Below are 27651 nucleotides of genomic sequence, written 5' to 3' on the forward strand. Positions count from 1 at the left end.
GCAGCAGATCGCCCAGCTGACGGGACAGATGCAGAACACCCAGCGGCGAAGCGGAGAAGCAAGACTCGCGTTTCAGAAGACCCACGGCGGCGAACTCTTGCTGCAGCAAAAAGAAGCTGGCAGCCAAGCGCGCCACTTCCGGAGAGACGCCGAAGACGGCAACCAGGCGGGATGCCTCGGGAGCAGCAGCCTAGACGGGGCTAGCCGAGCGGGTTACTCCAGGAGAGGCTACGAGCACGCCGGTGGCGGGAAAGAGGACGGCCGAGAACGGAACCGAAGTGGCGTGAACCCTTATCAGCCTGGGCGGCCCCAGCCCCCTGCCTCGGTGGAAACAGCGCAACCTGCCAACAAGAGTACTGTGAAGGCAGGCCGCTATGACGGGACTGCGCCCTGGGAAGCCTACCAAGCAAAGTTCCGCCTCGCAGCCTTGGCAAACAACTGGAGAATAGAAGAACAGGCGGGGCAGCTGGCGGCGGCACTGGAAGGGAAGGCGATGCAAGCATTGCTCGATTTAGACCCAGAGGAGCCGTGTGACTTCCATACCCTATCCACGGCTCTCCAGCGCCGCTTTGGACAAGTGGAGTCAGCCGTCAGCCTGCGCGATCGCCTCGCCACGCGCAAGAGAGCCAGTGGCGAGAAACTCGGGATCCTGGCCGCGGACACTAAATACTTGGCACGGAGGGGGTATCCTGGTTTACCTCCGGCTGTACAAGAAGACCTGGCGACGGAGGCGTTCATCCGTGGCCTGAACCCCACCGCGCTCAGACAACAGGTTCGGCTCGTTGCCCCAACCTCCCTAGAGCAGGCTTTAACCCATGCCCTAAGGATTGAGGCCGTGCTCGAGGAGGGTGAGCGAGTCCGGATCCCCAAAGTCCGCGCGGTCAGAGAAAAGGAAGATAGCGATGGAGACGAGGATACTGCCACTGTCAGGCAGACCACGCCTGTAAGACGCTGCTGGAACTGCGGAAGCCCAGGTCACCTGCATGCACAATGCCGCCGCCGCCGTCACCCAGTACCGGCTGAACAAGAGACGTCGTCGGCGGGAAACGAAAATGGAGCGGCGTAAACGGGGGCCCGCCGCTCCTTCACCTTCCTTCCCCCACCCATCGAGACAATGAGAACGACGCTGTGGCAATGGTGGGCCGTGTTGGCCAGGGCAACAGTCTGCATGCACCCTGCCTCTTAAATGGGGTGCAGTGCAAGGCCTTGGTCGACACGGGCTCCACCATCTCCATCCTGCGGCCCGGGGTCCTCCCCAGAGAAGGTGACGGATGGCTGGGAGGCTGGACGCCCACCGAGATTTGCCTCCGCACTGTCACCGGCATTCTGGGTTTGGACCTCCTGAACAAAGTAGGAGCCACCATCGACTTGGCTGAGGGAACCCTGTGCCTTGGCCGGAGCCAACTGCGCCTGATTCCGGGTCGGGAGAAGGAAGGGGAGCAATGCCGCACCAGATCCACCGTGCGGCATATTCCGACCAAGGAGTTTCGTCGGACGCGGAGGGGCAGGACCCGGCCTCTCCCAGAAGCAGAGTTTGCAAGGGTTTCAACTGTCTCCGCCCCTTCCCCTGCAGAACGTTCATCGCCCCCCGCAACCACAACTGGTGGAACTCAGGACTGCAGGATAACTGATGCGGTGAAAGCGCTGTGGCAGAGGAGTAAGGAGGGTCTATCTCAGGGCCAGCAGGACCAGTTATGGGAACTATTAAGGGGGTACTTGGACATTTTTGCTGCAAACATAGAGGACTGTGGGCGGACTGGATTAGTTCAGCACAGCATTAACACGGGAGACGCGGCTCCGATCCGGGAGCGACCACGGCGGCTACCCTTGGCAAAGCGGGAAGCGGCCGAGGGCATGATTCTGGAAATGGCCGCTGCCGGGGTAATTGAACCATCGGCTAGCCCCTGGGCCGCGCCAGCCCTACTAGTAAAAAAAAAAGACGGGTCACTGCGGTTCTGTGTGGATTATCGCAAACTGAATGCAGTGACCCACAAGGACTCGTACCCCCTTCCCAGAATCGATGAAGCTCTGGACTACATCGCAGGCTCCCGCTGGTTCAGCTCCCTCGACCTGCGCAGCGGATACTGGCAGGTCGAGCTGGCCCCTGAGGCACGACAGAAAACTGCATTCTCCATTGGCCAGGGTCTGTGGCAGTTTTCAGTGATGCCCTTTGGACTGTGCAATGCCCCAGCAACGTTCGAGCGCCTGATGGAGCGGGTGCTCACCGGAGTTCCACGGACCCATTGTGTTGTATACCTGGATGACTTACTGGTGCACGCCGCCACCTTTTCGGCGGCACTGCAGAACTTACAGACTGTGTTCGAGCGCATCCGTGGAGCTGGCTTGAAACTTCACCCTGGGAAGTGCAACCTGCTGAGAAGAGAAACACACTTCCTCGGACATGTTGTCGGGGCAGACGGCATTGCCACAGACCCTGCTAAAGTGACTGCTGTAAAGGACTGGCCGGTCCCCAGGACTGTGACGGAGGTGCGTAGCTTTCTGGGCCTGGCGTCTTATTACCGCCGCTTTGTGAAGGACTTTGCTCAGATCGCCAGGCCCTTGCACCGCCTGACCGAGAAGGGGGGCCGGTTCAGCTGGGACACCGACTGCGCAGCTGCCTTTGGGGAATTGCGAGAGGCTCTTGTGAAGGCCCCAGTCTTGGCGTTCCCTGACCCCCAAAAACCGTTCATCCTGGACACGGACGCGAGCGATGTAGGGATCGGAGCAGTACTAGCCCAGGAAGGCCCGGACGGGGAACAAGTGGTCGCGTACTACAGCCAGGCTCTTAGTAAAACAGAGCGGAACTATTGTGTGACTCGCCGGGAACTGTTGGCTGTAGTACGGGCCGTGCACCACTTTCGTCCCTATCTCTACGGGCGAAGATTCAAGCTGCGCACGGATCATGCCTCCCTGCGGTGGCTGCTCAACTTCCGCGAGCCCGAAGGACAGGTGGCTCGCTGGATAGAGACACTGCAAGGGTATGACTACTCCGTCCAGCACCGGGCTGGCCGCCTACACAATAATGCAGATGCCCTGTCCCGTCGCCCCTGCTTCTCTGAGGACTGTAAGCACTGCCATCGGATGGAGGAGCGAGAGGCGCAGCGATACGTGGAGGAGCGAGTAAGTGCTGCCACTGTAGCTGTGGAGACCCCCCTCGAGTTGCCAGCGGGGGAGATCCAGCGTCAGCAGGGTCTGGACGCTGAGCTGGCACCGCTGATCCGCTGGTTATCGGCGGGTCAGCGCCCAGCCAGACGTGCGGTGTCAGCCCTCTCCCCGGAGGTAAAAGCGCTGTTGGCGCAATGGGAATGTTTGAGCCTCCGGGAAAGTGTGCTGTACCGTGCCTGGACAGACCCTGCGACCGGGCGCAAGCAGCTACAAGTGGTGGTTCCTCAAGCTCTCCGAGAGACCGTCCTGCGAGCCGTGCATGGCGGACCAGCCACTGGACACTTCGGCGTTGCCAAGACCCTGGGTCGGCTTCGGGAGCGGTTCTACTGGGGGCGATGCCGACGTGATGTGGAGACTTATGTGCGACGCTGTGACCAGTGCACCGCCCGGAAGGGCCCCTTGGACCGCTCTCATGCCCCGCTCCAGCAGTACCAGGTGGGGGCACCATTAGAGCGCGTCGGTGTGGACATCTTAGGGCCGTTCCCACGGACGGAGGGGGGCAACCGGTACGTCCTGGTGGCCATGGATTACTTTACTAAATGGCCCGAGGCGTACGCAGTCCCCGATCAGAGCGCAACTACCTGCGCGGAGGCACTGCTGGAAGGCATGTTCTGCCGGTTTGGGGTTCCCGAGGAGCTACACAGTGACCAGGGGCGTAACTTTGAAGCGCAGGTGTTCGGGGAGGTGTGCAGGCGGCTGGGTATTAAGAAAACCAGGACGACCCCACTCCACCCGCAGAGCGATGGATTGGTGGAGCGGTTCAACCGCACCCTTGCCACCCAGCTGACCATGTGGACCTCCCAGCACCAGCGTGACTGGGATCAATGCTTGCCCTTGGTCCTAATGGCCTACCGGACTGCAGTGCAGGAATCTACCGGGTGCACGCCAGCGGCTCTTATGTTTGGGAGAGAGCTCCGCACCCCAGTGGACCTTGTGTTCGGCCGGCCACCTCAGCTCCACACTCCGGAACCTGCCGGCCCGGAATACCTCCAACAGCTACAGGACCGATTGGACACTGCCCATGCTTATGCTCGGAAGCACCTCACCTCGGCTGGCCAGCGTCAGAAACGGGCATACGATACTCACTGCAAGGGCCGGGGATTTCAAGCTGGGGAGCAGGTCTGGGTTCATTGCCCCCGGCGAAGAAAAGGACTCTGCCCCAAGCTGGCCAGTCACTGGGAGGGCCCCTGTGTTGTTCTGGAGAGGCTCTCTGAGGTGACTTATCGAGTGCGGCTGCGGACCCGTAGCCGGGCGGTGGTGCTCCACCAAGACCGCTTGGCCCCCTACCGCCCTGGAACAAACTCGGTTGTCCCTGCGGCCAGCCCGGAGGCCAGCTCCCAGGACAGGGAAAGCGCTTCCCCCTTGCAGCAGTCGAATAGTTCACCAGCTGGTGGCCCACGAAGGGGCATTCCGGCTCCAGCTGACTCCCAGCCCGCTGCACCTGTGCTCCAGCGCGGCCAGCGTATCCGTCGACCACCCCCGGGACTCTCGGACTTTGTGAGACATTAAGTGTTGGGCCGACGGGACGTTCGGCCCTAAGAAGGGGGCTGTGTAACGGGCACGGCTGGACTGACTCACCATTGCCACCTGTCGGCGAATAAGGCGCTGTGCCCGGAGCCAGTCCCCTACATTTGGTTAATGTGCAGCAGAGGATGCTGGGAGTACGAACTATGGTAGGGGAGAAACCGAATTATTGTTGTTGTGTTTAATTGTTGTCCCTGTAAAAGTTCCAGTATTATTTCATGCATTTTCCTGTAATCGTTATTACCCTTCCTGTGTTATGTGTTAAATATGTGAATGTCACCCTGAGAGGCAGAGTAGTGCTCTGGGGTGGGGAAGGGCTGTGTGTGTGTGTTCGAGGAGGGCGCTGACGTGTTGTTAGCTGCTTATTAAACTGCATTACCTAAAAGAGCTATTGTGTGCGTGTCTCTGTTAATCCCTGTGCTCGCTACAATATATATATATATATATATATATATATATATATATAAAAAATTATTTGTTTGTTTATTTAGCTGACGCCTTTATCCAAGGCGACTTACAGAGACTAGGGTGTGTGAACTGTGCATCAGCTGCAGAGTGAGTCACTTACAATTACGTCTCACCCAAAAGACAGAGCACAAGGAGGTTAAGTGACTTGCTTAGGGTCACACGAGTCAGTGGCTGAGGTGGGATTTGAACCGGGGACCTCCTGGTTACAATACCTTTTATTTAACCACTGGACCACACAAACTCCTATTTATATTATAAAATAAAAAAGGCATGGGCGATGCCGCCTTTTTTTTTTTTTTACCGTTTTGAAAAAACGCACATGTCAAAAGTCGTCAAACCTAACAACTAATGCATTTGGTGCTGATATACTGAATAAATACTTAATTATTGAGAACTATTGCGTCAATTAACATCAGATTATGCTTAACTCCTCTAAAAACATTTCCTAACTAATTTGTATCTTGATTGGAGCCAAATGATAAAAGCACACATAAACCACTGTGTAATTAAGTAAATGCAAGTACAGATTGCCCATTTTATTTACAAAAAAACAATTTTATAAATTGGGATAGCATCCTTATTCTTTGCTTTTCAAGAGCAACAGCTTGCTTACAATCTGCCCTCCTGGCTGAAAACCTGCTAGATGGTTCTGGCCAAGTGGTCTACTTGTGGAAAGCGACCTCGCTGCTTTTTCCACCACTGAAGTGTGTTTCTCTACTTGTACATGCATCATGATAAGAACTTCCTCAATTGTGCTAAAGCTGGCAGGACAATCTTTAGCACACATTATTGAATTATGTGATGCATGGAGTCCTCTTTCCACACCTTAACTGCCACTTTTACAATGAATGTCGAGTTAATGGTTCAAGTTCTGTGCTTCCATACGGGTCTATGTCCTTGACAGACATGGTTTTTATTTGTCCTAAAATGAAATAACTTTTTCTGAAAAGAGGTGGGCTGGGTATCTCACTGCTATGGGGTTATAATGTAATCTCGCTAGATTATGAGATTCTTTTTTTGTAAACAATCATTTGAGCCGAGCTGTTTGTTGGGCCTCTCAATATATAAATCAAACCCTTGTGCAGTCAGCACTCGGATATCCGTTACCCAGATACATGCGAGTTACGTTTTACCGGCTTTGTACTAAGAACAAAATCAGTCCCCATTTTTATATACGTGTGTGTAACAAATGAATGCATTTCCCTGTCACACGATTTCTGACTGTCACCAGTTTTCTGATACAAAGCCCATCTCTTTAATGTTACAATGTATTTGTTTATCCGTCACAGCCCGCAGTTTTTTCTTTTTTTTTCTCTCATGCCAAATCAGTCTGTCTTATATTGTGCAGTTACATAGAGCTTCCTCCAGTTTCACATGACGAAAAATGCAGCCAAAACAAAGCGAACAAGACAAGCTACGGTAATGTAAAATTTAATCATTAAACAATTTTAGATACTGTGATGCATTTTTTTTTTTTTAATCGGTGATCTTTAGTTGCTTTTGTGCATTTTCATTTGGGCCTTATCGAGCACTATATTCTGCAATTTTGAATACTGACTTTGGATACTGTTTTAGTTCTGAAAACTGTTGTTTAATCTCTTGCTAAATTGCATTGCTTTTTAAGTTTAGCAGTTCTGTGCAAGGATAACATTTTGATTTCATTTTGCTGTTGTCATTAATGGGGAATTTGACATACTGCTACAATACATACCAGATTTAAAGTATGTACCATATTACAGTGTACACAGTCGTCACTTTTGGCAAGTGATATTTTCAGCATATATCGTTCTGAATTAAAATACTATCTCTGTTGAAAATATAGTACTGTACCAACAAAACCAATACAGTACATCTAACTGTAAGTCTACTTATTTTAAAACAGTCCTTTCAGCTATATTTTTGACATTGTATGGTTGGAACAGGCCAAAATGAAATAATCTGGTATGCGTCACACTCCTTTAACTGTCACTGAAGTCAAGATTTTACAGGGTTGGATATGTGAGTGCTGACTATCACTTTTGTTTACATGAAGTACCATTTAAACTTGGTAAAGAAAGGTGGCCCTCTAGTGAACAAATGAGGTAGTGTTTATATATTCCTCTTGTTATGCAAGTGACTGGATCACTGTAAAAAACTGAATTAATTGTAACTTGCTCTTACCATCAGTAAACCACAGGATTTATTTTAATACAGAAAAACAGGCTGATGCACCAAAGCATACCTAAATGTTCACCATCACAGTTCTCATACATCACAGCCTGCTACCACAAACTATTGTTAATGCAATATTGTTGACAGCTCTCAAATGATTTTATAAAGGCCAGAAAAACAGACTCATTTGTAAATGGCCTTTGTTTTTTAAATTCTGGATTTACACTCATTTCACGGACAATTGAAACTCAGTTTTAAATGGAAGAAATTATGAGAAACACACAATAACATCCTCAATGGAACTCAGTAAGATGTTTTCTTATTTGTGTCAATCTTGTGCTTTCAGTCCTCTACTGTTTTTAAATGCTGCAGCCATTTAAGGTGTTTTTTCTTCTAAAATGTAGTAATCACTAATTGATTTTACCCTGTTTTTCTCCCAATTTAAAATGTCCAGTTGTATTTTAGGCTCAGCTCACCGCTACCACCCCTGCGTTGACTGGGGAGCGGCGAAGGTGAGCACATGCTGTCCTCCGAAGCGTGTGCCATCAGCCGACCGCTTATTTTTACTGTGCAGGCCCGCCATGCAGCCACCTCAGAGCTACAGCGTTGGAGGACAACGCAGCTCTGGGCAGGCGCCTGGCCAGTCTACAGGGGTCGCTGGTGCGCGGTAAGCCGAGGACACCCTGGCCGACCTAAACCCTCCCCCTGGGCGGCGCTTGGCCAATTGTGGGCTGCCCCCTGGGAGCTCCCGTCCACGGTCGGCTGTGGAATACTGGACTTGAACCAGTGACCTCCAGGCTGTAGGGCGCATCCTGCACTCCACGTGAAGCGCCTTTACCGGATGCGCCACTTGTTGCCCAAGACATCCTTCCCTGTGGGTATCCCTTACCAGTATAAAGAAACAAGTATACTAGGTAAACTTAATTGTGAATATACAGATGAAAAATGAAACATTTTCAGTGTGATGCAATTCTGCTAAAATCCTTTTTTTTTTATTTTATTGCAGGTCATTGTCGGTACAGGATTTGACATATATAATGAGTGTGTGGAGGGGGTGACCTACATTTGTATTGTCTGGATTGCAATAACAAAAAACAATACAAAATATTAGGATGAAAGTCAGCAAGTCCCTTCATAACTTCATTAAAATAAAACAGAAAGACCACCCTCCAGGAGGCAGAGTACTGATAACACCTTTTTAATAGGCCAAGGAACTGTACAGGTCATTCTATTCTTCCTGAGAATAACTTATACCCAAAAAATGGAGGGGCTTTTAATGAACAGACAATACACATGGGGGATAATAGAAAAGAAAAAAGGGTGGAAGGTATCTCTGTTCTTTAAAACCTCCTGGGCGAGAGAAAAGAGGAGGAAATGGGTTAGTAACTAGTGTTTAAAATACCCAACGTGGCTTTAGTCTTTTTAAATAATATATATATATATATATATATAAAAAGAATAGGGGACATCTCCAATGGTAGGGAAGTTTTGTTTAACACACATCACTCAATTCTCTGGCTTGTCCTTAAAGCAAAACAGCTGCTTCTAAAATATGATTTTTTTTTTTTTTTTTTTAAGTTACAAAAACTGGCACATGATTCTATGTCAAAAAGACAAATTACAGTTCTGGCTTTCCTGGTAGTTTATTTCATCCATTGCTTCTGAAGACTCCTCCTCACCCTCTAACAAAGAGGGGGGACACAAAACAAGTCAATCCTTCCAAAATATAGATTTAGGATTCTCTGTTAAGTCTGGATTCGCATTTTGTGACAGTGTGTTACCATCGACAGGAAAAAAACAGTAAGTCTCTTTTTGTTATTTGTGTTTATGGAGCTGGAATTCTCAACCTTGTGGTTTCCCAACATCCCAATAACAGTTCTGTCATTGGCTCCAGTGGCATTTTCCAGATGTGCTGAACATCTGATCTTTGCCTTGGGGGTGGGGAACATGCCACAAAACTGAAGCAAAGATGAATTTATAGTCTCGGTACAAAATGTACCAATCAGCACACACAATAGACTCAGCCAAAAATAAGTGTTTGTTACTGATTTTGAAAGGTCCCAGGAACTCGATAGCAATCCGTCAGATCTGAAATTTCCTGGATGGGAGGAGTGGGATCAGGCAGGCTTCAATCCCATCTCACAGTTCAGCACTGGAAGAAGGCTAACTGTCCCTTGCTGCAAGTGTGTTAGAAACAACTGTCTCTCCCCCTCCCCGGTGAAACGCAGCTGAAGTTGGCAGCACACAACCATCGTCCACAGATTCCTGTTCAACCCCCCCCACCCTCCCCACCCACACACAGCTCAGGTTAGTGCGGCCGGGCTTGGCCAATCATCTTGAGCCGGGCCTGGTCGATGACGTCCAGCAGGTTCTTGGCGTCGACGGCCAGTGCGTGGGCAGCGGTCAGCATCTGCTTCTTGTACTCCTGCTGCAAGCTGGTCATCACATACTGCTGGGCCAGCTTCATCTTGTTGATCAGCTCAGCCAGGTCCGAATTCAGGAGCTTTTGGGCCATCTCAATCTGAAGGGCCAGGTGCATTGGGAGAGGGTTTAGGGTGGGACAACGAATCAAGCACGATTTCTCACTCGTCACTTCATCACTTATACTGCCACATGCACGCTAATTTGCTGCGTGAACAACTAAATATGGCAATGCAGAAAGGTTCAAGAAACTATTTAAAGTATTGGTTAAATCAATCAATTAATATACACTGGAGCGCTACTGTCGTTTTTTTTTTTTTTTTTTTACAACTTCAGGAAATAGGATCCCATTCACAGACAGTAAAACAGCAATGCCAAGTTATGCAGCAACAAACATGAAATCAAGCATCAAAGAAACATAGAACATCCCACTGATGTTGGAAATGGAAAGGTTTTGTGCATTGTGGATGACAATTTGTTTTATTTCCTCCATGTGTCAATAATAATAATAATAATAATAATAATAATAAAATACAGTGGCTTTGGTGCAAATCAAACACCAGTCTCCATTAAGTACCTCTCTGTGCGTGCTGGCTGGAAGTACAGGAATGGTTTCATCCACGGTCGCCAGCAGCGTCCGTAGCGCCAGTCCAACCTCCTGAAACAGCGCAACAAACCACATGCATTGTTAAACCTGGGGGCATTTAAAACAGAGACTCAAACAGCTGTCCATGGCCTTCTTCAAAATGAGATGTGCTGTTAAATGAAACTATAAACCCTGCACATCGCTGACTTCGCATACGGCCGGGTAGAAACACGCCCTTGTAACACAGCACAGCACGGGCCACGGGTCGAGTTCTGGGATCACTCAACCAAAATACAACAGTGCTGGCTACCTGGAGGTTAAGAAAGGGGTTTGTGTAGCTTAGAAAATAGTTCACCCGAGTTCACTGTCTGCCTGTAACCCCTTCAGGTAGTGCAATACAAGGGTCTGTTCTCTCACCTTCACCATGGGCACATACTCCTCCGGGGGAGCAGGCTGGATTTTACTGGACATCTCGATCACAGCTTTCACCAGCCCGGTCACATTCTCATACACCTTGTCATTGGAGCGGTCCAGGTTAGCCGTAGGGGGAGGGCTGATTTCCTGGGGCTGAATCTGATCAAACATGAATGACAAATGTTATTATTACTACCACTGTTCAGACAGCAGGGCGCACTATTTAAACAAGACTTCGCTTTTATTCAGCTTTATTCTGCAACATGGATTTTCTTGGGTGCGTGGGACACATTTCATGCGTCTTATTTTTCCATTTATTTATGTTTGATGGTGAAAATAGAATGTCTTAAGAAGGTGCACATAAAAAACCAAGTATTCCACAATTTGACATTTGCTGTTTTTTAGGTAAGCATTTAAATACTAGGAACATTTGTTGTATAATGACTGTGTATGAGATCAAATAGAAAATGATCTATTTTGAATGTGACAATACAATTTTTTCTGCTTTAATAAATACCTTGAAATACCTATGTCATGAAAATGAGCCATATTTTACAGGTGAAAAAAATACAGCCCTGTTAATGAAGCAATACATGTAACATTTATACAGCTAAATACTTTACTGATATTAATATTGCACTACGATACTGAAAAGGATTAGAGAACACAGATCAATAGAAACTATGTTATGAACAATGTGGTTTTGAAGGTTTTAGTGATTTATTTATTGAGGCCTTGTATCTACAATGGACCAAGGAACTGAAAACATATCTATCTATAAACTATGCAATGCATTATCTATCTACCAAGGCACAAATCCATTCATCGCACAATGTGTTACTTTCCTAGACACTGTGGGGACAGGGCCTCAAAGGAAACATAAATGCATCCCATAACACCAGTAAATCATGGACGTCTTTATAATCGACTGACTGACTGACTGAAAGAAAGGACAGCAAATCACTTCTTTAATAATGAAGACCACACAACTCCCATGTGACAGTCCTATTGCAGAGATGATTACATAAAATCACAGGAACTACAGATGGGAATTAAAAAGTGATTAATGGGAGCCACTAAGACATACAACACTCGATTAGTTAGAGACAGACACGCATGCACACACGTCATATTCTTACCCTCCAAGGCTATTGCCAAGCACAATAGGGCAGAAGGTGAAACAAATATGGCAGGCAGGGAGAAAAAAAGGAATAAAATATTAATAATGCAGTAAGCAAAATAAATAAAATAAATAAAAATAAAAGCAAAACAAAACATACATACATACATACATACATACATGCAGCTATAGCGCAACACTAAAAAATAATCCATTGCCACGCACATGCCATGCTGTCATTGCCACTCTAGAAGGGCGCTACCCAACAGACTGGTTTGTGCAGCTATAAGAAAATACAGGCTGCTGTTCATTCTGCCACGACAACATACAGCAGGACCCCCTGAGTGCATCACCACCTGCCTTCTAACCCTTCTGGTATATGTAGATGCGGTTTGTTTCCCCACTATGGGACTCCTCTCACCTCACTGCCCAGCAGACACACTAGGGAGATGCGACAGGAGGAGGTGCTGCTTTGAAGCTAAGACTTGAACACACTAGAGTTCAGCTAATCAAAGTAGAGCCAGTGTATTTTTTTTTGCTATTGGCCATTTTGCTTAGTATTAACCATCTATGTAGCATTTTGTAAAACTGGCAACTGTCTGTTAAACTGTTTTGCAAAATAAGCATAAATACTTGTCTATTATACAAAACAAATTTGACAAATGAGGCAGAGAAGCAGGCTACTCTGCAAAGGCATATCAAATGTATCCAGTGTCCCAGAGCCCCAATATCTCTACATACATGACTGGGAAGGGTTAAGAAGGCCAGCTTTGGCATTAATATTAAAATCTCTGTTTTATACATTAAAAAAAAAAATCAACATGAATCAAGGCAAATATTTTCCCATGGACAGTAGATTTTTTTGTTGTATACTTAAGATATATTTATGTTTCTCCTGCAAATGCTTCTAATTTCTTTGTGTTGACTAATTGCCTTTGATGGAAACAATCTCATCTTTGACATTTACTGAAGAGCTGTGTGGAAGGACTGTGAAGCCAGTGAAAACACGAGGGGGTGGTGATGGGGATTGTTTAAAATGCTCCAGCTGCTCTTAGTGAGCCCGGGTTTCTGATGCTTGGCTGGGAGCAGTGCTGTGGCTCCTGGAACACCAGGCTGTGAGGGGTTGTTCCAGGTGGCGTGTTCTGCTGAAGGAGGCCTATGGCAAAGTGGGGGACAGACTGAGGTCACAGTGCTTGCTTCTCAGTGAATGCAGTTTCACGCACTGCTACCCAGTTGAAGTTTTGGACTCAGTCACGTGCAATCCCAGTTATGCTGACAACAGCTAATCATGCTCTGTCAAAAAGCGATTGATCTTCCCCTTTAACTTTGCCCATTTCCCTTGCCCTAGTCTAACCACATAGCAACTTTGTGTACCAATTATAAAGAGAAGGGTATTACACCACACCCAGAACACCTCATGTAAAATACCTTACTAGCATAATATAGGGGGTGCATCTTCAAAAACAAAATATTCACGATACATCACTTGCACAGCCCTGCCATGTACTAACAGACCAAACACAGAACTTGACAGCAGCTTGCTGAACCCTACCATGTACCAAAGGACTGAGCACAGAACATGACAGCAGCTTGCTGAGCCCTGCCATGCACTAACAGACTGAGCACAGAACATGACAGCAGCTTGCTGAGCCCTGCCATGCACTAACAGACTGAGCACAGAACATGACAGCAGCTTGCTGAGCCCTGCCATGTACTAACAGACTGAGCACAGAACATGACAGCAGCTTGCTGAGCCCTGCCATGCACTAACAGACTAAGCACAGAACATGACAGCAGCTTGTTGAGCCCTGCCATGCACTAACAGACTGAGCACAGAACATGACAGCAGCTTGTTGAGCCCTGCCATGCACTAACAGACTGAGCACAGAACATGACAGCAGCTTGCTGAGCCCTGCCATGTACCAAAGGACTGAGTACAGAACATGACAGCAGCTTGCTGAGCCCTGCCATGTACCAAAGGACTGACCACAGAACATGACAGCAGCTTGCTGAGCCCTGCCTTTGTACTAACAGACTGAGCACAGAACATGACAGCAGCTTGCTGAGCCCTGCCATGTACCAAAGGACTGAGCACAGAACATGACAGCAGCTTGCTGCTCTTGCCCCCCCCAGGCAGCTGCAGTATGTACACTGCTGAAGACATACCTTCACTCCTTCATTGTAGCTGTCCACTGGGTTCAGGCTGGCAAGGCTTCCCAAATGGCTGGGAGCTCCGGGTCGAGGGGGCTTCTTCGGTGGAGCAACATGTTCTGGAACATTAACCATTTATAGTGTCTTTACTACAGTAGCTTCCTCAATCAATCAACACACTTTATAATATCTATCAAAGTGCCTACACCAGGATATATCCAAGGTGCAGTTTTCCTCCACTCAGCCCTCCCCCTGCACTTTTGAAATGAAAGATCTGTAAATGTATTATGCTTCCAAAAGAGACAGAGGTGTTATGAACAAGCAGAGGAGTAATATGACAAACGACTACTGCATGATGCAGGAATGCGTTTCTTCTGTCCATTCTTTTCCAGTTTAAAAGTTAAAGGTTTACCTGGCTTGCCTACAGGTTGGTATATATGCTGGTTACCAGTCTGCAGAAAAAAAAAAAAGAAAAATAAACAAATTGTCATGAGTCGAGACTAATCCCATAATTTAATTCAATGTTTACTGAGCTGAAGTTCAATTACTTCCACATCGTCATGTCTTTGTGGTAGGGGATTGAACAGTGTAAACACTGCTTAGATAAATCACCTCAGAGCACATTAAATAAGAACATGATACATCTGTTTAACAGAACTGCCTAACACCCCAATCCGTGGCTCTACAGCTATCCGACATGCAGTGTGTGCACCCAATATACTATCAGATGGTTCAGATTCAGAATTGATTACAATGTGTTACTTGTGGCATGAAAAGCTATTGACAAGTGTGGTAACAAAGTAAACACCCAGAGACAGTACCTGTAGTTCAGCGCCTTGGCGCACTTTTAATCACCACAAAACACATGAACAAACAAAAGTTTGAAAGAAAACACTACAAACTCTAAAGGTCTGATTACACTGGGAGCAGAAAGCGGTAAACCGTAGAGTTTTTCATATCACACTGGCAGAGGGAAACCTCTCGGTATATGTAAATGTATTATCACATGTTAATGTTGAGAAAAACATAATTTGATGAAGGATGTCAAGAAATAAAGGTTAATATATTTGTGTATGTGTCTTCATTAAAAAAACACAACAAAAAAAACAACTTTGTTTACCTGGCATGGCGAACCCAAGAGTTTTATGACAATATAATTTAAAAACCTGTACAAAAAACCTCTGTGAAATACTGCAAGATGCCCATCATTATTGAGACCTCTTTTTTTCAACTTTGAACTGTTTTGCTTGGCGGTCTATGGCATACAGTGCGCTATATAGTGTATGTTTTCTGTTGCTCTTCAAATGCAAATCTTTTTTACATGACAGGTCTAGTTTGGCCTCTATGGCGTCCCAGGTGTCTCGCTTCTTTAGTGTATCCTTATAATCTGGACGGGACGTATCATACAGTGGAGGGCATTTTTCCACCCTGAAAACCAGTCTTTTGTTCGCCATCTCTCACTCGTTCGGCATGTTTCACTGTACATAGTGCAGATAACGTCACATAACAACACTTCAGTTGATTGGTCTAGATGGAGATTTGCCGCACAGTTTTCCGCTTTCCGCTAGTGTAATCAGACCTTTACACACAAAACAAAACAGCACTCAAGCACAGCTATCCCAGTGCCCTTCCTTCCTTCCTTCCTTCCTTCCTTCCTTCCTTCCTTCCTTCCTTCCTTCCTTCCTTCCTTCCTTCCTTCCTTCCTTCCTTCCTTCCTTCCTTCCTTCCTTCCTTCCTTCCTTCCTTCCTTCCTTCCTTCCTTCCTTCCTTCCTTCCTTCCTTCCTTCCTAACACTTCTTTGTCCTGTTTTTATAGGGTGTGACCAGAGGTCATTGACAATCAATCATTCTATTACCACCTGGCCACATTCCACACTTCCAAATCACACCTCAGTTACTCAACTAAACACAATTTCCACCACCAGACACCCCCACACACACACGTGCACCCATGTCCAAAGCCTCTGCTCTGGACACCTCCTCCCCTACTCAGTCACACAAGCTAGAAAGAGTTAACAATTGAAGAGGGGTTTATGACTCACTGCACTAAAACGCTAATCCCTTCAAATTAGAGACTATTCAGGACTATAAAACAAGTTCACTTCTCTGGTATCCAAAACTAAATTCCATCTCCAGAGATAATGGCTCTCAGCCCAGTGCTTCTGCAGGAGAAATATTGTTTATGAATGCTACAGAATAAAAAAAGTTAATAGCTACAAATATTACCAGCATCCATTCTAAGATTTTTTTTTGTAAGGGCTGAACTGCCTTGTCCATAGAAATGATTTAAGAGTATGAACCAGAATATCCAATGAGATGCATGTGTTGGAAGACACCCAACATGAAGAATTCTGTGACAGAACAGAAATAAAGGAGCGTGCCTGAACTTCACCTTCTCACACCAGCCGAGTAGACTTTGTTCCACCTCCACTGGCTTCAGTCCCACAGCCGCCTCACACGGGATCATTTACCAGTACAGATGCCCATCTTCCTAACTCCCATTTGATAAATATATCGATAGGATACAGAAGGATTCGCTGATACAAATATACCTGTATTAACCCTCAAAAAAGCAGCAGTAACACAACGTGGCATTTGGAAAACAAATACTCCGAATGAATGCTGCATACAAAGACAGGCCAGGCTTGCGGTATATGACTCTATTGTTTGTTTGAGAGCAGTGACGCTGCTCACTGCACCCTGAGGGCACTGAGTAAACGGGGAGTGTTGCTGCACACCTGCATGTTGAAGACAGCCAGATTTACATGCTTTGAGACCATCATTTATTACTGCCTTGGATAAAGATTTTTTTATAAATCCTAACATTTCATGGAAAAGTCTTAGACAAAACTGACCAAATGATTTTTTTGAGAAACTTTCCGTGTTTTTCTCTCTCTCTCTCTCTCTCTCTCTCTTCCGTCTTATGACCTAAATAAATAACTGCTTAAATGACTGTTAGAGCCTAGGAAGGAATTTGTCATTCTTCTGAACCTGTAAAGCACTTCAATTTCAAAACATGGCGCCTGTGCTGCAGTTTTTTTTGTTTTTTCTTAAAGCAAAGAAAAAAGAAAGAGTAAACAATAATGGAAGCTGTGCTGAATTCCAGAGTTAAAAAGCTGCAAACAAAAGCGACTTGCCCAGATTGTTTATATTCCTGGCTGGCAGCACCAGCTGGTGGAGACATTTAACTGCGTGTTCAGAGAGAAGGGAACCAGGGGAATTGAACCAGGGGAATTGGAAGTCCCCTCTTACTAAGAGTAATTCCAGCTGGAAAAACAAACAACATCATCAGAAACTCACCGGTCCCTGGTGACCTCCATCCTCCCGGTCAATGCTGCCCCTGGAATTCCTTGGGTCTGGCTTCTGACGAAAAGAGAAAAAAACACTAAGAAAAGAAACCAAAACACATTTCAGCATTATAAATAACTCCAAAAAGATCACCAACATAAACTGTTTGACTATTACGGTAAGAACCATTATCCAATGAACTGAAAAACAGAACACAATGGTCTCAAGATTTGTTTAAATTCTCAAAACAGAGCAAGCATAGACAGACAGAACTGCCTGCTCCGGGACCAGCAAGGTTCGATGCCATCAATAGTGTTAGGACTTCAGCACACACACACACACACCCTGATCACTGCATGCCATCACCATCTTTCAAAAAGAGCAGCAAGCCAGAAGATACAGACACGTAGCACTCTCTCAAAACCCTGCTCTGTTCACCAGAGAGATCTTGCATTTTACTGGAACAATGTCCAGGCAACAGCTAACACAGACAAGTAGCTACGCAACCGATACACTTTATCCGGGTGCTCCTTCCCCCTCATGTACCGGTTTTCCAAGGCAGGACTTGAAGACCTGCATCCTCTTTATATTTCTCTTGTGGGAGCGCCGCTGTGTTTTGGTGCAGAGAGCGAGCAGCAAGGAATTCCATCGACAGGATGAGAAGGGCTGTGTATTAATTCCTGTTTCCTGCTGGAGGAAGGCTTATATGTACTTGGCTGCCTTACCCACACAGAGCACACAGCCAAGTAACTCACCCTCCCTCCCACACTCTCTCTCTCTCTCTCTCTATACCCATACAGAGCACACAGCCAAGTAACTCACCCTCCCTCCCACACTCTCTCTCTCTCTCTCTATACCCATACAGAGCACACAGCCAAGTAACTCACCCTCCCTCCCACACTCTCTCTCTACACCCATACAGAGCACACAGCCAAGTAACTCACCCTCCCTCCCACACTCTCTCTCTACACCCATACAGAGCACACAGCCAAGTAACTCACCCTCCCTCCCACACTCTCTCTCTCTCTCTATACCCATACAGAGCACACAGCCAAGTAACTCACCCTCCCTCCCACACACTCTCTCTCTCTACACCCATACAGAGCACACAGCCAAGTAACTCACCCTCCCTCCCACACTCTCTCTCTCTCTCTACACCCACACAGAGCACACAGCCAAGTAACTCACCCTCCCTCCCACACTCTCTCTCTCTCTATACCCATACAGAGCACACAGCCAAGTAACTCACCCTCCCTCCCACACTCTCTCTCTCTCTATACCCATACAGAGCACACAGCCAAGTAACTCACCCTCCCTCCCACACTCTCTCTCTCTCTCTACACCCATACAGAGCACACAGCCAAGTAACTCACCCTCCTTCCCACACGCTCTCTCTCTCTCTACACCCATACAGAGCACACAGCCAAGTAACTCACCCTCCTTCCCACACGCTCTCTCTCTCTCTATACCCATACAGAGCACACAGCCAAGTAACTCACCCTCCCTCCCACACTCTCTCTCTATATATACCCATACAGAGCACACAGCCAAGTAACTCACCCTCCCTCCCACACTCTCTCTCTCTCTCTATACCCATACAGAGCACAAGGCCAAGTAACTCACCCTCCCTCCCACACTCTCTCTCTACACCCATACAGAGCACACAGCCAAGTAACTCACCCTCCCTCCCACACGCTCTCTCTCTCTCTATACCCATACAGAGCACACAGCCAAGTAACTCACCCTCCCTCCCACACTCTCTCTCTCTATACCCATACAGAGCACACAGCCAAGTAACTCACCCTCCCTCCCACACACTCTCTCTCTCTCTACACCCATACAGAGCACACAGCCAAGTAACTCACCCTCCCTCTCACACTCTCTCTCTCTCTCTACACCCATACAGAGCACACAGCCAAGTAACTCACCCTCCCTCCCACACTCTCTCTCTCTCTATACCCATACAGAGCACACAGCCAAGTAACTCACCCTCCCTCTCTATCTATCTATACACTGCCAGTAATCAGATAACACAGAACAAGGCGTCTACACACAGCATTAAAAAAAATACAAAGTATGAGTTGTAAGATCTGTGTCAAGAGAAATGTCCCGTCTTGTAGTACAGGGTTTCCCAATCCTGGTCCCAGGGTTAGGGTTAGGAAACCCTGTTGTAGTACACAACAAACACAGTTAAAATCTTACAATGGAGTGAGTAAGTGAGGGAGATGCTTGCTGATGAAACATGGAATGTGTATTGCTTGTAAATTAAATTTATTTAAAGTACAACTTGGCCTAATGTAAAGGAAATGTCATATCAGATCAAATGGTTTGTAAAATATAATACATGTGAAAAAGACCTGCACAGAGGTTAAAACCACATGGCAGCCAATCAGTTAGTGTTTACTGGACCCCATTTGCAAGAGAATTCTATTAAGAGAATCATAGAATACAGCTGTGTACCAACAGTAAAAGACACCGTCTGAAAGCAAGTGGACTGTACCATTGATAAGGCCAGCGATTAAAACAATGCGGCACTGAAATAGTTAATGTCCACCTTTAATAGAAATGTAGATTTTGAAGTCAGCATCTCACATGGTTTAGAGAAAGAAACAGTGGCAACAATGGCAACAGTGGATTCAAATCTCAACAAGTTCTCCTCAAAGGTATGCCAGTTACTGTCCCTCAATTATGAACCCTTTAACCTTTGGAGCTAAAGTTCTCCATTCTAAATCTCTAGAACAGCCATTTATGAAGCAACTTGGCGCAACCATATTATCAACCTTCTTGTTGGGGCATCAATGACTATTTTATACTTGGAGCATTACCAGCAGTAGAATTCCTAGTTGTGTGCCAACACCAAAAGAGAACTGGATGCACAGATCTGAACACCCGAGTCCCATTTTGGAAAGCAGTGTGTAGCGTTTAACAGTTTACTTACATAAAAGTATGAAACGAAAAATGTTTGAATCTTTAGGAAAGTGATGTAAACAGTAGTTTAAAATTGTTGGTCACAATTCGGTATACAGCACTCTTCTGCAAGAATGTACAGGTTTGTTTAGAAACAGGACCTTTCTGTCTACAGCAAAGGGAATATTATGCAGTTGTGCTTATCTACAAAGCTATGTACACAGTCTAACACAATCCAGTGAAAACAAATAACACCACCAAAAAAAACCTGCTGTGAACCAGTGTTTGACCCGGGTCCCTCGAACACGCAGGCTTAACTCTTTTACTTCCCCTCGGGTATTGTTTCTGTAAAGTTACTTAGTGCTCTTTATTGTTTTGATTGCCAGGAGCCACCATTAGGCAAGCTATATTTTTACAATATATATTTATATGCCGAGGATGAATAAAACCCAAAATGAATATTACCAAAAACCTCTCCTCCTGCTCGAGCCAGCGCTGGTCCTCCTCCATCTGCTGCTGTTGCATCATTAGCCTCTCCTCCATGAGGTGAGTGGGGAGCCCCTGCCCCAACCCCCGCAGATCCAGGGGCCCGGAGTCCTGCAACCAAACACACACACTCAGAACAGGGGGCCCGGAGTCCTGCAACCAAACACACACACACACACACACACACACACAGAGAACAGGAGGCCCAGAGTCCTGCAACCAAACACACACACACACACACACACACACACACTCAGAGAACAGGAGGCCCAGAGTCCTGCAACCAAACACACACACACACACACACACACACACAGAACAGGGGGCCCGGAGTCCTGCAACCAAACACACACACACACACACACACACTCAGAACAGGGGGCCCGGAGTCCTGCAACCAAACACACACACACACACACACACACACACACACACACAGAGAACAGGAGGCCCAGAGTCCTGCAACCAAACACACACACACACACACACACACACACACACACACTCAGAGAACAGGAGGCCCAGAGTCCTGCAACCAAACACACACACACACACACACACACACACACACAGAACAGGGGGCCCGGAGTCCTGCAACCAAACACACACACACACACACACACTCAGAGAACAGGAGGCCCAGAGTCCTGCAACCAAACACACACACACACACACACACACACACACACACACACACACACTCAGAGAACAGGAGGCCCAGAGTCCTGCAACCAAACACACACACACACACACACACACACACACACACACACACACACACACACTCAGAGAACAGGAGGCCCAGAGTCCTGCAACCAAACACACACACACACACACACACACACACACACACACACACACAGAACAGGGGGCCCGGAGTCCTGCAACCAAACACACACACACACACACACACACTCAGAACAGGGGGCCCGGAGTCCTGCAACCAAACACACACACACACACACACACAGAGAGAACAGGAGGCCCAGAGTCCTGCAACCAAACACACACACACACACACACACACACACACACACTCAGAGAACAGGAGGCCCAGAGTCCTGCAACCAAACACACACACACACACACACACACACACACACACACACACACACACACACACACACACACTCAGAGAACAGGAGGCCCGGAGTCCTGCAACCAAACACACACACACACACACACACACAGAACAGGGGGCCCGGAGTCCTGCAACCAAACACACACACACACACACTCAGAACAGGGGGCCCGGAGTCCTGCAACCAAACACACACACACACACACACACACACACAGAGAACAGGAGGCCGAGAGTCCTGCAACCAAACACACACACACACACACACACACTCAGAGAACAGGAGGCCCAGAGTCCTGCAACCAAACACACACACACACACACACACACACACACACTCAGAACAGGGGGCCCGGAGTCCTGCAACCAAACACACACACACACACACACACACACAGAGAACAGGAGGCCCAGAGTCCTGCAACCAAACACACACACACACACACACACACAGAGAGAACAGGAGGCCCAGAGTCCTGCAACCAAACACACACACACACACTCAGAACAGGGTCTCTCAAACCAGGGTGGAAAAATCACTACTACTATGTGTGGTAGACTGATGGGCTACCGAAAGGTAAAAGACTCTTCTTGTGTGATAAAAAGATATACTTGTCAGAAAACTACAAGGCTCGGTGAAGACAGGAGTCTCACACAAGTATTAAATAGACAGTAAACAGATATTCTTGCCTCCGTGTTGGGAGACCACATGGGGATGTCCTGTGGCCTATGGTGGTTCCAGGAGTCATGTGGATCCAGCACAGAGGCCTGGGGGGGATAGACACCTCCAGGCATCGGAGACATCCCATGAGAGCCAGAGTATCCAGAAACCTGCCGTTACAATGAGAAGGAATTCACAGACTCCTCAGAACTGCACCCCACATTCTACAGTGATTGTGTTCTATAGTCATGAGAGCAGAGTATCAGAAACCTGCCGTTACAATGAGAAGGAATTCACAGACTCCTCAGAACTGTACCCCATATTCTACAGTGATTGTGTTCTATATAGTCATGAGAGCAGAGTATCAGAAACCTGCCGTTACAATGAGAAGGAATTCACAGACTCCTCAGAACTGCACCCCACATTCTACAGTGATTGTGTTCTATAGTCATGAGAGCAGAGTATCAGAAACCTGCCGTTACAATGAGAAGGAATTCACAGACTCCTCAGAACTGTACCCCACATTCTACAGTGATTGTGTTCTACAGTCATGAGAGCCCTGATTCTGTCCTTCCCTGTATGCAACAATTATTCATATATTCAATGTACACCATACAAAACAAGAATATAGTGCAGTGATTATCCTTTAAAACAGCACAACTCTTACATCGATGCCTCAGTTCTCTATTGATACGATCCTGCAGATCAATTCATGAAGTATATAGACTGTGTAGCTCTGTTAAAGTCAGTTAATATAAACCAAACGTTCTGACCTGGAAAGTTTCAAGACTACTATATCAATCAACACCCTGATGATGGCTTGGAATAATACACAGTTATTGAGAAAGAGGAGGCCTGTTAGTTACCTGGTAGTGATTGTGCTGTCCCACATGCTGAGGACTGGGGTAGAATCCTTCACTCGATCTTGGGCTGGGGTAGCCTGGTCTGCTGGGCTGTAAAGAAATAAAGGGAAAAAAACCAAAACAAAACAAAAAAAACGATTAAAACAAACATTTTAAAAGCAAAAGAGTAGCACAGAGTCCATGCCAATGACTTGGGGGCAGCTTGCTAGGTGTCCTCAAAAAGTTAGTAAAGGGAGGCAGTTAGATTGTTTTAGAAAAGAAAAGAAAAAAAAAAAAGAAAGAAAAGAACAAGCAGTTAAATTACAGTTTGGGTTTCAAAGATGATAAATTGATCCTGAATGCACTGGAAGCTGCTACCTGCTAAAAGGAATCACACAAGAAGAGTCCTGGTGCCACACCTTATAGCAGTGGTACTCAATTCCGGCCCTCGAGATCCAGTCCAGGTTTTCACTCCAAGCAGGTTCTAAATGGTTAATTGAACCTTGGGCTGAGAGGCAATTAACTAATTTAGGACCTGGTTGGAATAAAGAACAGGACTGGAATTAAGGATTCTCAAGGGTGAGGATTGAGTTCCACTGCCTTAGAGCTTCATTTCTAACCTTTAGGACTCTGCCATTAGCACAGCACTGAGCTTATAGATCAAGACACATTTCAAAGTGTGATAGTAGAATTTCTATGAATGTGGCACTTTCTACAGTCCTTGGCCATCTGTGTTTCTCAACCTTAGGCAAAATGGATGGTCATTTGTAGCACAAGCTTTCAAATGTTATTAAAATCAAATAATCACAACACCAGTACAGATTTAATTTAAGACATGCAGAACCAAAGGTGAGTTCTATAGGAGGGTTAACATGAAGAAAACAAAGCAATCAATGGTCAAAGGGTGAAACAGGACAACAGCATGCCAGGGCATGCAGGAAGCCCCAAATAAATTGGAAGACAACATAAAGAATTACTTTTCCTAAAACTACTTTTCCTAAACAGCTGGAACTCAACAAGTACTTCATAGCCAAAGCCTAAACTTTGCTTGTCTGTCTTTTTTCAGTTTTTGTTTTTGATGTATCTTCTACTGTACACATTTATATACTGCTTTGTCAGATATCTCACATCTCCAGGAATTGAACTAAGACTGCAGAGCAGCTTGAGCCATTCCATTTTAATACACCCACCCCTCGTTATATCGCCCCTCGCTATACTGTGGATTCGGATATATCGTGCTCCTGGAGTTGGCTCCCCATTTTTACAGTCTAACTGCACATGCACTATAGACAATTTAACTTACAATTACTGTTAGTTTTATTTCGCACTGTTATCCTATACACATGCATTGCACAATAACACAAAGCAAATTAAATATCTACTTGCTGAAGCGGTTTTTACTTTAGCCAACAAGGTGTTAACTTGTGGCAGCAATGCACTAGCAAAAGTCACAGGGCAGTGACGTCAGCTCCCTAGCAACAAGCCTCCTATGTTTGTAATGGGATTCTTTCAATGCAGTGGGTTTGTGCATTTGAGAAAGGAGAGGAAGACTCATGAAATTAATTGCAGACTTAAGTTGATGAGAAGCAATTACCCTTCGCAGTACGAATTAAAACAGTGTGCTGCTTTTTATATGAAAAATAAGAAAAAGCGTGTTGCGTAGAGGATTTATATTGGACCCTGACGCCCCTGATAAAACCTGGGAGAGGTTGTACAGTATTTGTAGCCTATTTGTTTTTCTATTGGGCTCTCTTTATATCACAGCCCTCGATATATAGCGGATTTATATTGGACCCTGACACCCATGATATATTGAGTGGGTGTGTATTAATTCAGGGTCACTGCAAGCCTCTGAATCAGGCTACATCAGTACGGTACAGTGTCTCACTTGAAGTATTTCAGTTAGATGCTGCCATTCAGTCCATGTCCACACTGAGTGACATTCCTGTATAAAGCGAGTTTGTAATAACAAGGATTCCTGTGCATGTCTGTGCTGCTCCATCATGGGATAGCATAAGAGGGTAGCTACCAACTTTAAATTTTATTAAAACAATGAAAAACAGTTTGAGTATATGAGTAACGGATACTCTTTTATTAAATATACAGTTTAATTTGAATGCAGTAAGGTGAGTAATAACCTGACTCCGTTGTGATTGAGCAGCTGGTTCAAACAATATAACAGCAAAGGCTGGAGTTTTTCTGTATAATTCTGTGTAAATAAATATGAATCTAGAATAATATTAATAATAATAGTAATAATATCATCAGTAATTAAACAAATTTGAATGAGATGGATGCAGTAATTGTATCAATTAAATATGCGATTAACGGAGATTAAACATTTTAAAATCGCAATTAATTTTGCCAGCCCTAAAATATATACATTTTGCATGTAGATTAATGTAATTCCCTTCTCGATGACGTAATATTAGGCTAAGCATTTGAGATATAAAAAAGATGGGTAGATTATATTTGAATAATATTGAGAACCCCCTGATTTGATGAGATACCTGTTTAGCAACTGACGCTGTACAGAAAGCCAACACTAGAAAAAACCTACTACCCAGCCTTCCATTAAACCCCTTCAACACCTGCCTGGCGTCTTCTCCTGCCTCCTGACATCAGCTGCCGCTGCAGGTTTAGGTTGAGTCTGTCAAAGTAGAGAGGTAGGGCGTGCTGTGGCCCATTCCGGGGGCCTGAGGGGGGCAGCGAGGGCCTCCGTCTGGGCCGCATGGGGACCAGCATGCCTGGGGGCCCCACCTCGCAGGACTCCTCGGGAGGAGGGAGCAGGGACAGGGAGCTCAGGTGCTGGTCGGGTGGCTCTTTGCGGCCACAGCGGGAGAGCTCAGAGAGAGACAGACAGTCCAAGCTAAGGCTGTATTGCAAGGAAGGCCGCCGGGCAGGCTGCAAGACGAGACACACACACACACACACATATATATATATATATATATATATACACACACACACATATATACACACACACGCACACACATACATATGTATATATATACACACACACAGATACAGGCATAAAGGACAGAAGAGCACATTAAATGCACATTAGAAAGCAACAAAAATGTATAAATAAATAAAATAAACCAAAACAATGAACAGACAATAAACAGAAAGCAAACTGCAAATGAAAGCATGGCAACAGTGCTGAGAGCATGACTGGGTGTGAATGAGATGCAGGAAAGCATTGGTTGCAAAGCACAACATGGCAAGGGCACAGCTTTTTGAATTATTTTTCTTATTCAAAATATTGTTCAGCTCCAGTCTATGAATGGTTGCGATTCTATATTTTGGGATCAGTAACACTGATAAGGAGCCGCGATCACTGTGTGCTTCCAAATCTTTAGAACAAGAATCTGCAGCTGAGATAAAGCCAAGCCACGAACCTAAATGTTCTCTTTAAAAACATTCCTTGTATGAAAAATTGTATGTCTTTTAAAAGGTCAGTTCTTGTTATAATTTGAAGACCATTAGATTAAAAAAAGAAAAAGACACCTAGCCCCTCCTCACGCAGACTGCACACATACAAAATGACTGGATTATTCCGTCCTAGGGTTACACTCCAATGTCATGTCTAAGAATCACTGTATCCGTTTCTTCTAAACAGTGTTGTTGAATCTCCTAACACCACCCCTGGACCTACTTTAGGGGGAGCTTCGTCAGGCCCTCCTGAGTCCCACGAGACTGTGACCTGCCGTCTCATCTCCATGCGGATCCTCTCCTCCTGCTGTGCCTTCTCTTCTTCCAGTATTGTACTGTTAAATTCATCAATAACAAACAGTTAGCACGTGCTCTTATTGATAACAGAGTGCAACTTTACAGAAGAACAGTCTGCTTTAATGCCTGTAGTACATGAAGGGCTAAAAACTGAGGACATCCTGGATGGAAATGCCAGCCCACCCAAACCTCTGACGCACAGCGCAACTCAGATGACCTCATTGTGGTTCAGTCACACACAGTCTATGAAGCTGTCCAGAAAAAAAAACTCTCAGTTGTGTAGAAATAAAGTGAAAACCACAGATGAAAATCACAAAAATGATAACCAAGACACCTTTAGTTGAAATGCTTTGTAAGGGTGTCGAAAAAGTCAAACAGTCATTTACATTAACTGATACCTGTTTACATTAAAGTAAAAGAAAAACACAAGTTAGCCATCAATGTCACATACACAGACAAAGAATGAAGATTGCAATGGCTGAAAATATTTTAACCACAGTTTTGGAAACATTCTGAATCCTCTGGGAATCATGCCAGGACACTCCACAGTGTTCTTTTTCAAAAACTTATAACTGGGACATGAATATCAGTCCGTATATGCTGGACATAAAAAAATAACAACTTCCAATTTTTCATAGGTTAAGAAAGTGGAATA

The 27651-nt window shown here is 45.9% G+C and overlaps 1 protein-coding gene across 15 annotated transcripts in view; it reads right to left on the reverse strand.

Annotated features, from left to right (window-relative positions):
- Window positions 1–7318: 7318 nt before the first annotated feature.
- Window positions 7319–27651, reverse strand: part of LOC117435256 (focal adhesion kinase 1) — a 182364-nt gene continuing 162031 nt past the window's right edge. For 9 of the 15 annotated variants that reach the window (XM_059010376.1, XM_059010362.1, XM_059010343.1 and 6 more), the window contains 11 exons: window positions 26923–27034; window positions 25860–26168; window positions 23289–23375; window positions 22452–22592; window positions 20660–20791; window positions 17300–17362; window positions 14413–14452; window positions 14016–14119; window positions 10733–10888; window positions 10307–10387; window positions 7319–9829 (listed from right to left, as the gene is read on the reverse strand). In XM_059010376.1, the coding sequence (XP_058866359.1) occupies window positions 9617–9829; window positions 10307–10387; window positions 10733–10888; window positions 14016–14119; window positions 14413–14452; window positions 17300–17362; window positions 20660–20791; window positions 22452–22592; window positions 23289–23375; window positions 25860–26168; window positions 26923–27034 (1438 nt within the window). In that variant the 3' untranslated portion in view covers window positions 7319–9616. Of the gene's footprint in view, window positions 9830–10306; window positions 10388–10732; window positions 10889–14015; window positions 14120–14412; window positions 14453–17299; window positions 17363–20659; window positions 20792–21902; window positions 22122–22451; window positions 22593–23288; window positions 23376–25859; window positions 26169–26922; window positions 27035–27651 lie in introns of those variants that run through there. The other 6 variants (XM_059010409.1, XM_059010408.1, XM_059010411.1 and 3 more) reach the window with 3 other exon arrangements.

Source organism: Acipenser ruthenus, chromosome 3, assembly GCF_902713425.1.
Source record: "Acipenser ruthenus chromosome 3, fAciRut3.2 maternal haplotype, whole genome shotgun sequence".
Classification (NCBI taxonomy): Eukaryota; Metazoa; Chordata; class Actinopteri; order Acipenseriformes; family Acipenseridae; genus Acipenser; species Acipenser ruthenus.